This window comes from Cryptomeria japonica, chromosome 9 (assembly GCF_030272615.1).
Source record: "Cryptomeria japonica chromosome 9, Sugi_1.0, whole genome shotgun sequence".
Taxonomy (NCBI): Eukaryota; Viridiplantae; Streptophyta; class Pinopsida; order Cupressales; family Cupressaceae; genus Cryptomeria; species Cryptomeria japonica.
In genome coordinates, this window is record NC_081413.1 from 633,110,612 (window position 1) to 633,125,835 (window position 15,224).

At 37.1% G+C, this 15,224-nt stretch overlaps 1 protein-coding gene across 9 annotated transcripts in view; it reads right to left on the reverse strand.

Moving 5' to 3' along the window:
* LOC131078102 (uncharacterized) overlaps positions 1-15,224 on the reverse strand; it is a 181,196-nt gene that overhangs the window by 106,228 nt on the left and 59,744 nt on the right. For all 9 annotated transcript variants that reach the window (XM_058015765.2, XM_058015763.2, XM_059211619.1 and 6 more), the window contains one exon: positions 8,643-8,890. In XM_058015765.2, coding sequence (XP_057871748.2) covers positions 8,643-8,890 — 248 coding nt within the window. The remainder of the gene's footprint in view (positions 1-8,642; positions 8,891-15,224) is intronic.

Consider the following 15,224-nt stretch of genomic DNA (forward strand, 5'->3'; position numbering starts at 1 on the left):
CACCCTTACACCCAATGGTTACCTCTCTTCATGCTGGTCAATCAAGGCAGATAACATTTTTATTTAATTTTATTTGCCTCCCAAAGTGGGCGCTCATGTTCATGAGGTCAGCCCAAGCAAAATTGATTTATTTTTGTACTTTAAAATACCCTTATCATTAGTTGGCCCCAGCATGGAGGAGGGTCGGCCTCACACAAAATAGATTTTTTCTTTGATTAGAAGTTTTCCAAGGTAGGTGCCAAGAATAAGACCTCAAATAAAAATTTCATTTGACATTTAAACTTCATTTTTCTGTCTTCTAGGCACCAAGAATTAGGGAGGTCAGCCAGCAACATACACATAAATTTATTTATTATTTATCAACAGCAAATACTAATCTGCTAAAGAATTAGAATTATAGGGTTTGAATATCTCCCAAATAATTTTGTTAGAATTTATAGAATTAGAATTTCCTAAATAAGTCAAGATGGATCCAAATTAATTGAGTTTGTGCAACCAATTTATGGGTGGAATTATGATGGAAATATTGTCATTGATGTCAAAGATGCAAGAAGACTATCATCAATGTCAAAGGTGGTGGTTAAGGAATTGGATAGCTGTGATTTATATGAAGACATCTCCATAATCAGATTAGTGATCAGTTTTGAAGATGAATTCCATATACAAGATGTGGGTATACAGTGATCAATGCAGCAATCTGTTTACAAAGACAATGAACCACTAAGTAACAAACTGATATATATATTGTCTCAGTAAATGGCTACAGAGCACATTGACTGAGATTATATACTGTATATTCTGATATCTAATACTGTACATACACAGCAAGACATGACTACAGCAACAAATGACCAGACCATAGAAGAAATATAGAGATTAACTTAATTTATGTGTGCAGATCTCTATGAAACAATTACATGTTACTTTATGCCTCAAAAGTTTTACAAATAAATTATTTGTGGGGCCCATCTCCTCATGCTAGAAGCCCACTAAAAGATAATATTTATGGGGCCCACAGGTAGTGATTGAAATTATGCAGCGATCTTAATAAGATCTGATCAATTCACAGTGACCAAGTTAAATATTTATGTGTGGCTAATTTTGGAATGACAAAATGTGATTAATATTAAGGTGACACTCAGAGTATAAGCATTTGTTAATATTTCATCATGCAGCAATTGAATGAGGAGAAACGTTTTAATAAAAAAATTTAATAGCCAACGTTTTGTGTTGGGCATGTTCACCGAGTTATTCATGAATTACAGTAAATAAAGACGGCAACTATAATGATTCTATGAAGCGATTATGAATAGTAGTGACTATATTAATAAAGCAGCGACCAAGTTTGTTATGCTGTAATCTGAGCATTATTAGAAGAAAGGTTATAAATCTGTGAAGATATTACAAACAGCGACAAAAATTCATTGGAGTAAAGCTTCGATGGATTAATTTGGATGATAACGATGACTTGTTATTGGATGATAGGAGTTTCAGATTATTAGAAGAAACTCACTATAATAAAGATACGATATGTTTATATCAGCAATCATGTGAAAGACGGCAGTAATAATAAATCTTCTTTATATGCATTGAACTTGTAAAAAGTGGTGATCTGTGTAGAGGTATGAAGTATATTTTTGGAAGATTACATTTGCCATCTGTCAAGTAATCAAAAGATATATGCAACGATTAAAGACGATTAGTTAAAGTTTACTTTGACTATTTAATAAACAAGTTAAAGGCAGCGATCCATGATAAAAGGTTAAAATTAAAACATGGAGAGATTGTGGATTAAGAAGGATGTGCGATTTGTTTAAAAGCAAATTAATTCATCAGTAAAGAGGTGCGATTTAATTTGTGTGTATAAAGACATGCCTATTTAAAAGGACGTCTCTATTCAAAAGGATAGAAAGATGATATAATATATGAAGTATTTTTGTAGTGTGATTGATTGAGTGTGTGAGAGAATAATTCTGAGATTACAACTCAGAGAATAAAGTAGTTCTCAGATGTGTGCAGTGTGAAGAATAAAATAAAAAATATATATTATGGAGTGGAGATACGTGAAATACATTTAAAGTGTGTAGAAAAAGAAAATGTGTGCAGTGTCAAGAATAAAATAAAAAATATATATTATGGAGTGGAGATACATGAAATACATTTAAAGTGTGTAGAAAAAGAAAATATCAATCAGACATACACAGATCTGAAAATGAAGGCATAGAAGACAGTTCACTGCAGATTTGATCAAAGAAAATCATTCCAGATTTGTAGGTGTGTTCTGTGTTAAAGACATATCATATATACCATCAGATATCTGGACATGAATGTGCAGATTTGAAAGAGGGTTCAAGGGACAGAAAATATATGAAGATCACGTGAAGAAAGAAGACTGATTGAAGAACACTATACAGTAAACTGTAAAGTAATCTTTGAAGCAGATTTATTAAAGAAGATAGAGGATATACTGTGTATTGGTATATCTGCATAATAACAGAAATAAATCAGACAAAAGTGATTCTTAAGAAAGATTTTAATGCAGATTTTGAAGCAGAATTATGAAAAGATCATAACAGATTTGTGGAAGATAATATAACAGTTTTATGAAGAAGAATATATGCTTGTGAGGAAGGAAGTTATGCAAAAGATTAAACTGTCCATCATCAGTTGAGATAGCAACATTGTCAAAATGGAAATTCAGATTTATATGAAGTGGGTTGGTGCTCACTAATTCTGGATCGAGGAGTTGGTGCTCACAAATTCAGAAGTGGGAGTTGGTGCTTCCAGTGGGTTGGTGCTCATGAAATCAGATTTGGGAGTTGGTGCTTCCAGTGGGTTGGTGCTCACAAACAAAGTTAGGGGTTGGTGCCTCTAGTAGGTTGGTGCCTACAAATATTGTAATAGAAAAATTATATAAAAGCATTATTTTGACGTCGTTTTCTCCCATAAGGGTTTCCACGTATATATCTTGTGTTCTATTTTGTTATATTACATGTGATGTTGATCACCAATGAATATGTTTATAAGATAAGTTATATACATGTAATGGAAGTTGAAAAAGTTTAAGTTGGTGAAATTTATTGTTATATTGATTCACCCCCCCCCCCCCCCCTCTTCTCAGTATAACCATGTGCTCTTCAGATTATATAGGATTAGCAAAGATTGTTGACAACTAATGTAGTAAGAATCAAGATCCTATTTTATTTTCTTGCAAGTTGTGAAATTTATTGAGATAGTTGTTGTCATTTTATGACACCCTTGGTCCATCAGTAAGAACCGATCAAAGATATGTTCCATGGACCAGCGCTGCCCCATTTGATCAAAGAAAAAGCAATGGAATTATGAAGTGTGAAGTGTTGTCTTGTCTGGAGGAAGTTCCTTCCTTAGCCTTTTCTCTCTTCCCCGGAACTCCGGAACCCCGGGGTTTCGAAGTTCCTTCCTTTGCTTCCTTTTCTCTCTAGTTCCCCGGAACTCCGGAACCCCGAGGTTCCAAAGTTCCTTCCTTTGCTTCCTTTTCTCTCTAGTTCCCCAGAACTCCGGACTCCGGAACCTCGAGGTTCCGAAGTTCCTTTCCCTTGCCCTTTTCTTTTCCCGGAACTCCGAATCCCGAGGTTCCGAAGTTCCTTGTTGCCTCTCCTTTCTCCTTCCCGTAAGTCCACAACCCCGAGGTTCCAAAGTTCCTTCCTTGTCCCCCCAACTTTAGCAACCTGTGCTTCCGAAGTCTTCCCAACTTCCTTCCGGCTTGCAACACTTTTAGATGATGTGATCAACACTCAAGGTTTTTAATGCTCCAACAACTCTTGCAACCAGTTTTCTATATAAGGTTGTTAGGCCTCATTGTAAAGGGTTCTCTCCCTGCTGGCTTGAGCTATTCTATGCTCTTTCACTTCTCTTAAAGACTTGTATATTTTAAATTTCTGCAACTGTAAGTTTGGCCATTGGCCTTTGAATGAATTGAAAGTATCATTCTTGCCTTCCTTCAACTTATGCATGTTGTGTATGTTTCCTTACCTTCATCATAGGTGTATGTTTTGTGGCTCTTCTCTCATATATGTTGTGTTAATTTATTTTTGAGTGTGACTTGTGAGAAATCTTCTCCCCTCTTGACATTCAGCAAATTCTAACCTCCATACATGCATTGGGTCATTCATACAACTGAAATTTGTGCATCTCTTAGGTGTTTCAGTTGATTCTTTGTGCCATTTCAGGTGGGGAGAGAAACATCTCTTATCTTGGTACATCACCTCCTTTCATTTTAAGCATTTCTCTCTTCCCTTCTCCTCTGCAAGTTGTTAGGATAGGCTTAGAAGTAAGATTTGAAGTGTTCAGTTGGTTCAACACCTGCACCTGGATCAAGAAGGAAGTCAGTCTTCTTCGGAGATTCAACCCCCTTGCGCAAGGTCCCACACTTTGGGGTTGTTTCCAAGTTTCATGAGGTTACTGAATTGATAGCTCAGCAACGGTGCAAGCTTTTGTGATAACAATAGCCTCTCCATAAAAGAGAACACATATTTTATTGTGAAGATGGTGACAGCATATAGGTATGCTAATTTGGAAAAATAATAATTCTTCTTCGTTTTGTATTAGCCCACTTTTACTTATGGATTGTGAAAGGCATAGTGATCTCCTTCAGATGCAGCAAGGATGGGGCCTTTATTTGCATGGAGGAGAGATTTGCAGCCCGTTAGTAGATATAGAATAGGTGTTTTTATTTCATCAATATATTTCCTTTCTTTGCTTTTAAGATAGGCTAGATCCAAATCTCTTTTGTTGAAGCGTGTCTAGAGCACATGCCTTGGCTTAACTTTCAATGATCTCTAAGTTGACAATTATGAAACATCACACACTCACCACCAGATTACTGCCAATCAGTTTGATACCCTCCGGTTGAAGAAAATGTTCCTCAGCACTATTGGTTTCATCCTGTGCCGTCACTAATTATAATCAAAAAATATTGGCTAGTAATTAGGCCATATTCAGAACATATCATAAAAAACACATTAAACAAAAAACTCACTCTTTACACTATGGATTAGACCATAGCCAAAAATTAAAAACTTCAATTAATTATGCAGGTCAAAAAAATCAGAAGGTTCACCATTTATCAATCTATTACCTTATGCTTTTGTCAAACCCTAGGCAACTCTTCCAGCTACATCATATGATAATTTAAGGTTAATTAGCAAGTGGAAAAGGTGAACTACATTAAATTTTGATGATATTCTTGAAAAATAAATTGAATGAATGATTCAATAATCGAATAATGTATTCAACAATATACAAGCGTATATATAGAGATTACAAGACGATGTTCTAAATTAAGAACAAGTTGTTTAAAGTGAACTACTAAAAAGCTAAACACTAAATAAAGCTTAAAAGCTAATTAACTAAAAAGAAAAAGCTAAATGCTAAATAAAGCTTAAAAGCTAATTAACTAAAAAGTTAAATGACCATCAAACAAGAAACTAAATATAGGTGATAAACTTAAAAGCTAAATGACCATTGAACAAGGAACTAAATATAGGTGACTAAAATATAATTAAATATTTTAATACCCTCCCTTAATGGTCATTCTATCTTATTAACTACCCTACAGAAGACACTGCAGGTCTTTTGATCAAAAACGAAAAGAACACTCTGCTGCGGTGGAGACCCTCCCTGGATCTGAAAAGTGTTAATGACCAAGAATACCAGAATCCATCCAACCTAACATTGGGTAGCCAAACTGAAACCTGAAACCATGATTTTGAGAAAAAATCGGCAAACCCTCAAAAACTGAAGATACAAATCATCATTTTTGTGGAAAAAATGGTAAAAACCCTTGAAACGATTTTTGTGGAAAAAATTGAACAAAACCCTGAAACTTCGCATAGCAAGACCCAAAACACCACGTGGTAAGACACCAAACATCACACGATAAAACATCAGACATCATGTAGGAAAACACCAAACAACATCACATGGTAAAATACCAGACATCACGTGGTAAAACCCTGATTTTTGAGAAAGAAAATCAAGCAAAACCCTCCCATGATTTTTTATGGAGAAAAATGTGAAAACCCACGCAACCTTTGCAGATGACAGATAATAATTTTTTAGAAAAAAATTCTAAACCCTAGGAACAATTTTTGAGGAAAAAAAATGTGAAAACCTAGGACCTGTAGGACGAGGTCTGGCCTAAATCAATCTAATCAAGGCAACGATATTCAGATATTGTGAACATGCACTGTTTCCAGGTGTTGTGGCAGTTGTTGAACTTATGTCTGTGTTCCAACATGATGCTGGTCAAAGATGCCATCACAGAAATAGAATAGAAGCAACTATTGAAAAAATTGAAACCTTTGGAGAACTCTGGCACAAATTCCAAGGTGTAAATTTTGAGGTTTGGAAGAAACCCATAAATTAAAATTTTCTGCAAAATTAAAACCTGAAATTTTCCTTGAAAATAATTAGAAAAAAATAATAATTTGCAAAAAATAAAAAATACCTCTGATGTTTTTGTAAAAAAACGCAAAAAAATAGGGGCAGAAACCCTAGGTCGAATGTACAACATAAACGGCACCCAGAAGACACCAAAATTCCCAACGTCCACAGAATTAGCAAAACTCGCTGACTGTTTTTAAATTCCAAGGCAAATTCGCTAACACAAAATTCGAGGCACAAAAAATCAAAGACCAATCCAAAAAAGCCCTCGAAAAACCCACAAATAATCTGAAATCCAAACGCAGATCCGACGGCTCAAAACCCTAGTCGAAAATTGCAGAAACCCTAGGGAAATTTTCAATCTGCAAAAAAAAACATCAAGGTTGGAGGGCTGAAAATCTCCAGAACCCTAAAAAAAAACATGAACTGCTGCCTAGCACAAAGAAATTCACCCACAAACCAGAAAACCCTCAAAAAACCTTCAGAAAAGAATAAACGTTTATTATAAAAAACCAATAAAAAAAATCTAGAAAATATTCCAGAAAGAAGGCCATGAATTTTTATTTAAAAATTCACCAAACTTTAAAAAACCCCATCAACCCGCTCTGAAACCATGAAAAATAAATTGAATGAATGATTCAATAATCGGATAATGTATTCACTAATATACAAGCGTATATATAGAGATTACAAGACGATGTTCTAAATTAAGAACAAGTCGTTTAAAGTGAACTACTAAAAAGCTAAACGCTAAATAAAGCTTAAAAGCTAATTAACTAAAAAGAAAAAGCTGAACGCTAAATAAAGCTTAGAAGCTAATTAACTAAAAAGCTAAATGACCATTAAACAAGGAACTAAATATAGGTGACTAAAATATAATTAAATATTCTAATAATTCTTATTCATTTGATAAGGAGATATTGTGTAAAAACAATTATAAATTATTTTGCATCAATCCTTGCATTTAACTACATATTATTTTATTGTGCAAAATAATTAAATTTTTACCTATCAAATGAATTAATTCACTCAATAGAGAATTATTGTAAAATGTCCGTGAAAGTGAAAGAAATATAAGTGGGAAAATTAATATTGGCAAGAAAATTATTGTAAAGAAGGTTGGGTAAAAGGGAGTTACAAGTAGTTACCTAACTACTTGGCCATGGTAAGTTCTTTAAAAGGGAAAAATTTTATTGTAAAGGGGATTCACTCCTCCACAGGGAAAATGGTAACCAAATTTCAAGATTTCTAAGTTGGTGAAATTGATTTAGAAATTGATAGTTTGTTCATAAGAAATAAATATTTTCATTCATGAATTAATTTATTTTAGTAGTCTTTGTGCTACTGAAATGAAAGTGACCTGTGTATCGACATTTTGGAGGAATATTGATAGTCTGTGTGCTATCAATCTTCTTGAAATTATTTATTTGCAGATTTGAAAGGATATTGATAGTTTGTGTGCTATCAATACATTAGAGATTATTTATTTGCAGATTTGGAAGAATATCAATAGTTTGTGTGCTAAATATATCTTCTATTTTTCTTATTTGCAAGCATCCATTTCACTTTCTGTACTACTTCTACCAAAATTATTAATAGACTTTGTTTTATTAATAATCAGTTATATGTTATTTTGGTTATAAAATTTATTTTGTGGTGAGGTGAATTATTACAAAATATAAAAAATCAACATTTGACCATCCTTTCCATGATGGTTTATCCAATGTTGTGATGTTTCTGTCACTGTCCATTGGGCAAATTAATAAGGAAATCATGGTGACAAAACCATTTGCTAACACAAACGCCTCCACAACAAGCTTCACTAGTCTTCTTAGAAGAATGTCTCTACGACAACAACTAGAACAAAGAAAAAACAATCACTTACAAAAAAGGCTGAACAAGAAGCAAATATTCACTGAAAAAGCAAAAGCTGAAATCAAAAATTAGCATTAAGAGTCAAGAATGCATGTATTTATACTGAAATATGGTCCAATGATAAGAGATAAACAGCAACTAATGATTCATTATATTAGAAAATTTAATTGAATCAACATATACAGCATTGCATGAATTACAACATTAACAGGGAAAACCTACCATGCATGTCCATTCTTACAGTCATATATCTGTTTGTAAGTTTCAGAAAGTTGGAACTGTTCAGTTACGTGGATTTCAAAATGTCTAATGGGGATTTTTATTCAAAAAAAATTAAGGCATACCAATCTCATCGCTGCATTTCTTCCATGTTCATCCCCCTTGTCAAACACATCCCTTAGAGCTCCAGGAAGAACCTTCCAAAACTCGCCCACAAATTCTGAACCTTTTCGCCTACTGTTTTGCAAGATGTCATTGGCAAGATACAAAAATGGAACCCGCTGCTCCCTGGGAGCACAATGAAATTGTCTATCCCATGTTTCCACAACTTGCTTTGCTTTCTTCCGATGAAAAATACACCAATGTGATAATGCTATTCAATAGTCAAGTACAACAAGAAGTGATTAAATGAAAAAACATATTGCAGTAAATTCCTCCTGCATGGAACATGATAGCACAGTTAAATGTGTATTTTAAATGTTTAGATAAACAAAATTCTTCAGCCTATAAAGAAGATTTTGCAACACTCAAAATAGATGTGCTATGTCAGTTTGCATTAAAAAGTGTGGGATCTTACAATTAAATTTCTATTATCAATACAAGGAACAGTACAACATGAGAGTATGTCTAAAAATGTGTTACTGAATGACCATCCTGAGGATCCAAAGAAGCAAACAATGGAAATTATTTTCAGTCAATCAACCAACAAATGACCAGTCACACCACTGATGATAAAATTAAGATTCTATTACAATGAAATTCTCATGGGAAAAAATTGTTAATAAAAAGAGAAAACATATAAGGGCATAAAACAAAAAATACATTTGAATTAAGGTGCATGAAAATAGTATCCAAATAATAAGATAATCATCTAGAGCATATAATAGAATACATTAATCAAAGATAATGACAATAAGAGCAAGTGGTCTCATTATATAGCCTCGCACATAAGGTGGTCATCAGTACAAGTCAAGAATTCAATAAGCACTAACAGTTACATGTGGATAATTCTACATAGTCACTAAATTATCGACTTACACATCTGATTACAACTAATTTAAAGCATACTAGTTAGAGTGCTAGTGCCATGCATGTAAAAATTTTAGATGCATTATAAAAAGTAAAATCCTATATAATGTATATGATTTACTAGATCTGAATTATTTCCCTGATGTTAAAATCATTTTTCAATGGAATCATGCACCAATTCTACAACCAATATATTCTAAGAACCTGAGAAAACGAAAAACCCTCTGACCTCTTAGGAATTCATGTTAGTGTTCAAATGGGATCGAGTGTGTGAGGTAAAGTAATAACTCACGTAGTAATTATGTTTGTTAGTAATATTAAGTTATATCTTATGCTTGTTAATCATATGTATAATTATATTGTTGTGAGGGTGTATGTTTGTTTGAGTTGTTAAAACAACTCTAATAATGAATGAATTGTTACTATAATGTAGGAACCCAAACTCCTATAAATATGCAATCCATTGAATGAATTAGATATTGAAGCCTATTATTTTGTGTGCAAAATTGTTCTATGCTTCTATATTTTTGCTCAAAATTGCTTATATGGTATCAGAGTGGGTCACTATGCCCATTGTTTAGTCATAAAGAGAGAAAATTTGCGCCTATTATACTGATGATTATTTCATATCAAACACATTAGTTGGTACTAAGAATGCGTGCAAATTCTCTGTAATACATAGCGTAGGTAGAATATTTGTGAAGGAGAGCAAGGCAAATATGAGAGGACGGGTAATGGTTTCATAGCCTTTTGAGCTCCGGCATTAAACATCATTTTGCCTGATAGAAAGATCTTAGAGACCAATCCCACTGCAAGCACCTTTCAGTTATTATTGACTATGTCACCCCATCTCGCATGCTCAGTATCTAAAGAGCGCATGATAGACTACTCTTTTGTTTTGTAGGTCCTGTTTTTTTTGGCAAATCCCCCACATAGAAGGCAATGCACATTTTCGATCCTGGTCCACTACCACCAACACTAAAGAGTGGATTTTAGTTGAATTAGAGGAAACTTGCCTGTTATCCCACATAAGGATCCACAATAAGTCAGTACTGAAGTGGGAAATTGCTCTTACGCTATTTGCTTTGGTCTTTACATTCTCTTTATTTATTAAGACACTCAGCTCTGTCTGTCTCTTTTATGCTACATTGAATTCCTTGGTTTACTTTTATATGGTCTATTCCTAGGGAGGTTACACTTTTATAATAAATCTTATACCAATGCAGTTCATCTATGCATCATCACTGGTCGTTATTCATCATGCATGTATATTGTTTATGCTCCTCTGATAGTCTTGGGCACACTTTTGGTTGCCCTTTTCCCAGTTGTTGGGTTCAATGCAGTCATGACATCTGAGCATTTTGGATCATTTCTGGTATTTCTTAAACTTAATATTGTACCACTGGGATACTATATCAAATGTATTGTGCCAGCTAAGACATTTAAAGTGGTCATGACACTTGTGATTTCTACTCGCATGATAGTGCTTGTTGCATGGATAGCAATATTGGTGGCATCAGTGGCAGGAAGTCCTACAAAGAGGTGGAGTGGACAGAGTATAAGTCCTCTTAATCTGGCCTATGCCAGCAAGTATATTCCTATTATTACGATGTTAGAAAACATCAACGACCCACTTGGTCTTCATACTTTATGGATATAAATGTTCTAGCATTCTAGTACCTACAAGCATCATTCCTACCATTGTTTGATGCAAGAACGTTTGGAGGCAGGACGAAACAGAGGCTGGAGAACGATCAGTGACCTCTCGTCTGTCACCAACGACGAGGCCGCTCATCAGCTTTGGTGACATTTTATTTTCTAGTGTGTGGCAGCGATAAGTTTTCTATGTTGTTGGAGATCCACTGGCATGATCAACAACAATGGGTATTTATATTTTGTGTGTGTAATCTCCTAGTGTAAAACATTGTAATGAACAAAAGCACTAGGGTAATATAGTTCATGGATCTTGAAGAAGTTAGTGGTGATACAGAAAATCATATGAGGTGAACAGATGAGTGTGTTCCTGTTCGTGCCTAGTTTTGTGGTAAACCTATGTGAAAACCATGAAAGGTTGATGAGATGTGCCTTTTGTTTAAATCAAGATCATGATCCAGAAGAGTTGGCTTACTGCAGTTTGAAGTGCTAAGGTGGAGAATATGGACATCAACGATATTGTAAACAGTTGTATAGAAGAGCAACTGACTACAAAGATACTCTGACTGTCGGACTTCTTGGAAGTATCGTAGGCCAGTGATAAGTTCATTGGAAGTGAAAGCCAGATAAGTTCTCGTATGTAGGTGATCATGTGCAGCAAGATCCAGATAGCAGTATGCAGACCCAAAAGTATGCATGGGCATACGATTTTGTTTCCAACTTGTGTGATGTTCTTTCTCCCCATGTTCACACTAAGGAGGGGTCTTAGGAATTCATGTTAGTGTTCACACGGGATCGAGTGTGTGAGGTAAAGTAATAACTCATGTAGTAATTATGTTTGCTAGTAATATTAAGTTATATGTTAGGCTTGTTAATCATATGTATAATTATATTGTTAAGCGGGTGTATGTTTGTTTGAGTTGTTAAAAAATCTCTAATAATTAGTGAGTTGTTCCTATAATGTAGGAACCCAAACTCCTATAAATGTGTAATTGTTTAGTCCTTACGGTGAGGTTGGTAAACTCATGGATAAACAGAGATATTCCACACGTACCAACAATTCATATAGCAAGAACATTAACATATATTAAAGCATAAATAACAATTACAGAACAGCTATGGCAAAATAATGATATCTTTATTGGATTATCAAATATGTCAGTACAATACTCCCCTGCCGAGGTTCCAACCATACCATATATAGACTCAACGGTTGGCCAAGTCGTCACTAACTGCCAACTACCCCACGGGAACCTCTCGGCAACTCATACATAACACCCAAACCAACTATAAACTAACATGTGGTATTGACCCCTAACATCAGCCCCCAAAAAAAAGTAGTCGTCTTCTAGACGACTAAGACAACAGGAGCTAGAATAACAAAACAAAAGACTAAGACTGAGGAGGGGGAGGAGGCGTCCCTGTCGTGGTCGAAGAAGAAGGTTGTCACCCTGTGTGGAGTCTGAGGTTCTTCTCTGCAATCAATTGCCGCTCCCGTGCCTTCTTGACCATGTGTGCAACCTCCAATAGTTTTTTGTCCTTCTGCTCCATGTGCAGAGTAAGGTCAACCACCTGTGCTACCAGCGTTTGTGCTTGCTTCTCCCGCATGCTACAACGGGTCTCATAAGTGGTCACCTTTCTCTCCAGCTCAATCCTCAGGTTCTTCTCTACTGCGACTAACTTTGCACGCTTCTCCCCTTCCTTCTCCAATTTTGCTACGTACAGTTGTTGGGTCTGTTGCTCTATCTGATTTTCTCGCATCTGTAGGTAGACATTCTGAGACAATCCCTCCATACTGCGCAAGGTGGCTCCCAAGGTGCCCACTCCCTCCACCAATCGCATGTGCGTCCACTCCTGTACCATCTCCGACATACTACTGTCTGGCCACCCCTACCGCTCAAAGTGGCGTGCAAACTCCTCCGCACATCCGAAAGCCATGAAGTGGAACAGCTTCCCAGTGTCAGCTGAGTTGTCGACATCCATCTGTCCAGTCAATTGTGCCGTTCCTCGTGCTATATTTGAGATCCCCTGTAGCTCCCCAAGGAACTGCTGGAGCAAGCCTACTGGATCACTAGGGTCTAGCAAGGTGAAGTGAAGACCTGTCGGTGGTCCTCCAGACCCACTCTCCTTGACATCAATGATCTTCGGGCCATGTCCACCTCCTCCAGTTGCTTTGTTCCTCTGCAGACACCATCTCATCCTGATCTATGATAAGAGTGGTCCTATGTTGTGTCTGGCTCCATCCAACTGCCATGGCGTGCGGTGAGGGCGAAGTGGGAAGGTGAGGTGTGAATGCAAACTGTACCAGCCACTTGTCCAGAGATGCATCTATATCCTCATCAGCCAATGTGTCCAGTACCGCCAACTCCTCCAGATCCATCTCCTCCTGCCATCGGTACATCCGCGGACTCATTTCCCCCTGTTGGTACCGTGCTGCCCTCAATTGCTACAATCCCCTCCGTACTAGTACATGATGTGCCAGTACCTATCTCTTGTACAGCTACTTCTTGCACTATTGTCTTCGCAGCTTCCTCTAGGACAGTTGCCTCTTGTACGACTACCTTCAGACTATGTTGTACGGCCTCCTCTGCCACCGTACGGTCCATCATTCCTGCATCGCCTAGGTCACTACCCTTACGGTGTGTTGGCCTACTAGTACGCTCTGTTGCTGGTACGGCTTGTGATTCGAGTACGGCCAAACTAATCTACGGCAGCGACACTCGTCGTTATGCTAGCAGTTCCTCTTCATCAATTCTCCGGAACAGCACTCCTACTGGTCTTACGTCGCCACCAGGCTGGCCATTGTGAGTGCTTCCTGCGATACCAAGTGCGCTGAAGGAGGTAATTTGGGTGTGTAAATTTCACCCACGTGATTTTCCACTGTGCTCGCAGTCCTCCATGCTACTCTTCCTCCTCCCCTTCCTGTTGTTGTGATTCTGCTTCCTTTGCTTCTCCGGTCGTGTGCGGTGCCATTCGGAAACCTTCATCTCCACTCTCTTGCTCCTCAGTTTCTTTGGCCTCCTCATCAGAATCTTCCATGCTGCTATCCTCTTCAACCTCGACTGCTACGTCCAGCTTCCTCCTCTTTGCTAGTTGTATGGTATCACCAAGAGTGTCAAGGTGGGCATGATAGTACATGGATGGTTTATTGGGTTCCATCCTACCGCATGGTTCAAAAGTAGCCCACATCTCTGCAGGTACCTGTAAACGTATTGCATCCAGGAATAGACTGATGGCGTGGTGGCACATATGGAATGTTTTGTGCTCCAGTTTGAAGAAATCATGAATCCTCTCAGCTAAAAGTTGTCCCCAGTTGTAAACTTTGCCACACTTGATGCCATTCATCAACCCTATCATCCAGATGGCTATATCAGATGCACGGCTGGCCCCTGTGAGTCGACTTTTCACCAAGTCCATCAGCATCCTCCATTCTCCTGGTGCAATAAAAGCACACTTCAATCCCCTACTGTCAGACCAGGCGCTCTTCCATTGTTCTTTTGTCAAGTCATCTCTGCACACCAAGTCCAACAGCCACTTCTTTTTCTCTTTGGTGAGCTTCTTGGCCAGTTTTGCTGCAAATGCTCCCTTCTCGAGTATACCAAATACCCTCCTGAAGTCTTCAGCCTTGAAGGAAACCCATATTGTGCAGCCCTAGAACTTAATGATGGAGGCCCTTTCCTAGCGGTTGTATCCAGACACCATGCTCCGCAGCAGCGGTTCAAAATCCTTGATATTGAATGTGGGCATCTAAACGGCATGGTCGACCTGTGCTTTTCTGAGAGAATCTTTTATCACATGGTCGGGAGGGGTTTCCTCCCACCAAGCACGGCATTCACTGTCGGTCACACTCTCGAAGGCCACATTTTCTGCTGTAACTCCTTCTGAGTCCTTTTGCACCTTTGATCTAATTTTCGCCTTCTTGTTGTTGTTGGTTGGGTCTGTAGCAATCATGATTGTGTTGTAATTGCTTTGCCCTGTGGCTGTTTTCCTGTCTTTGTCAAGTCCTTGACCATTATTATAACAAT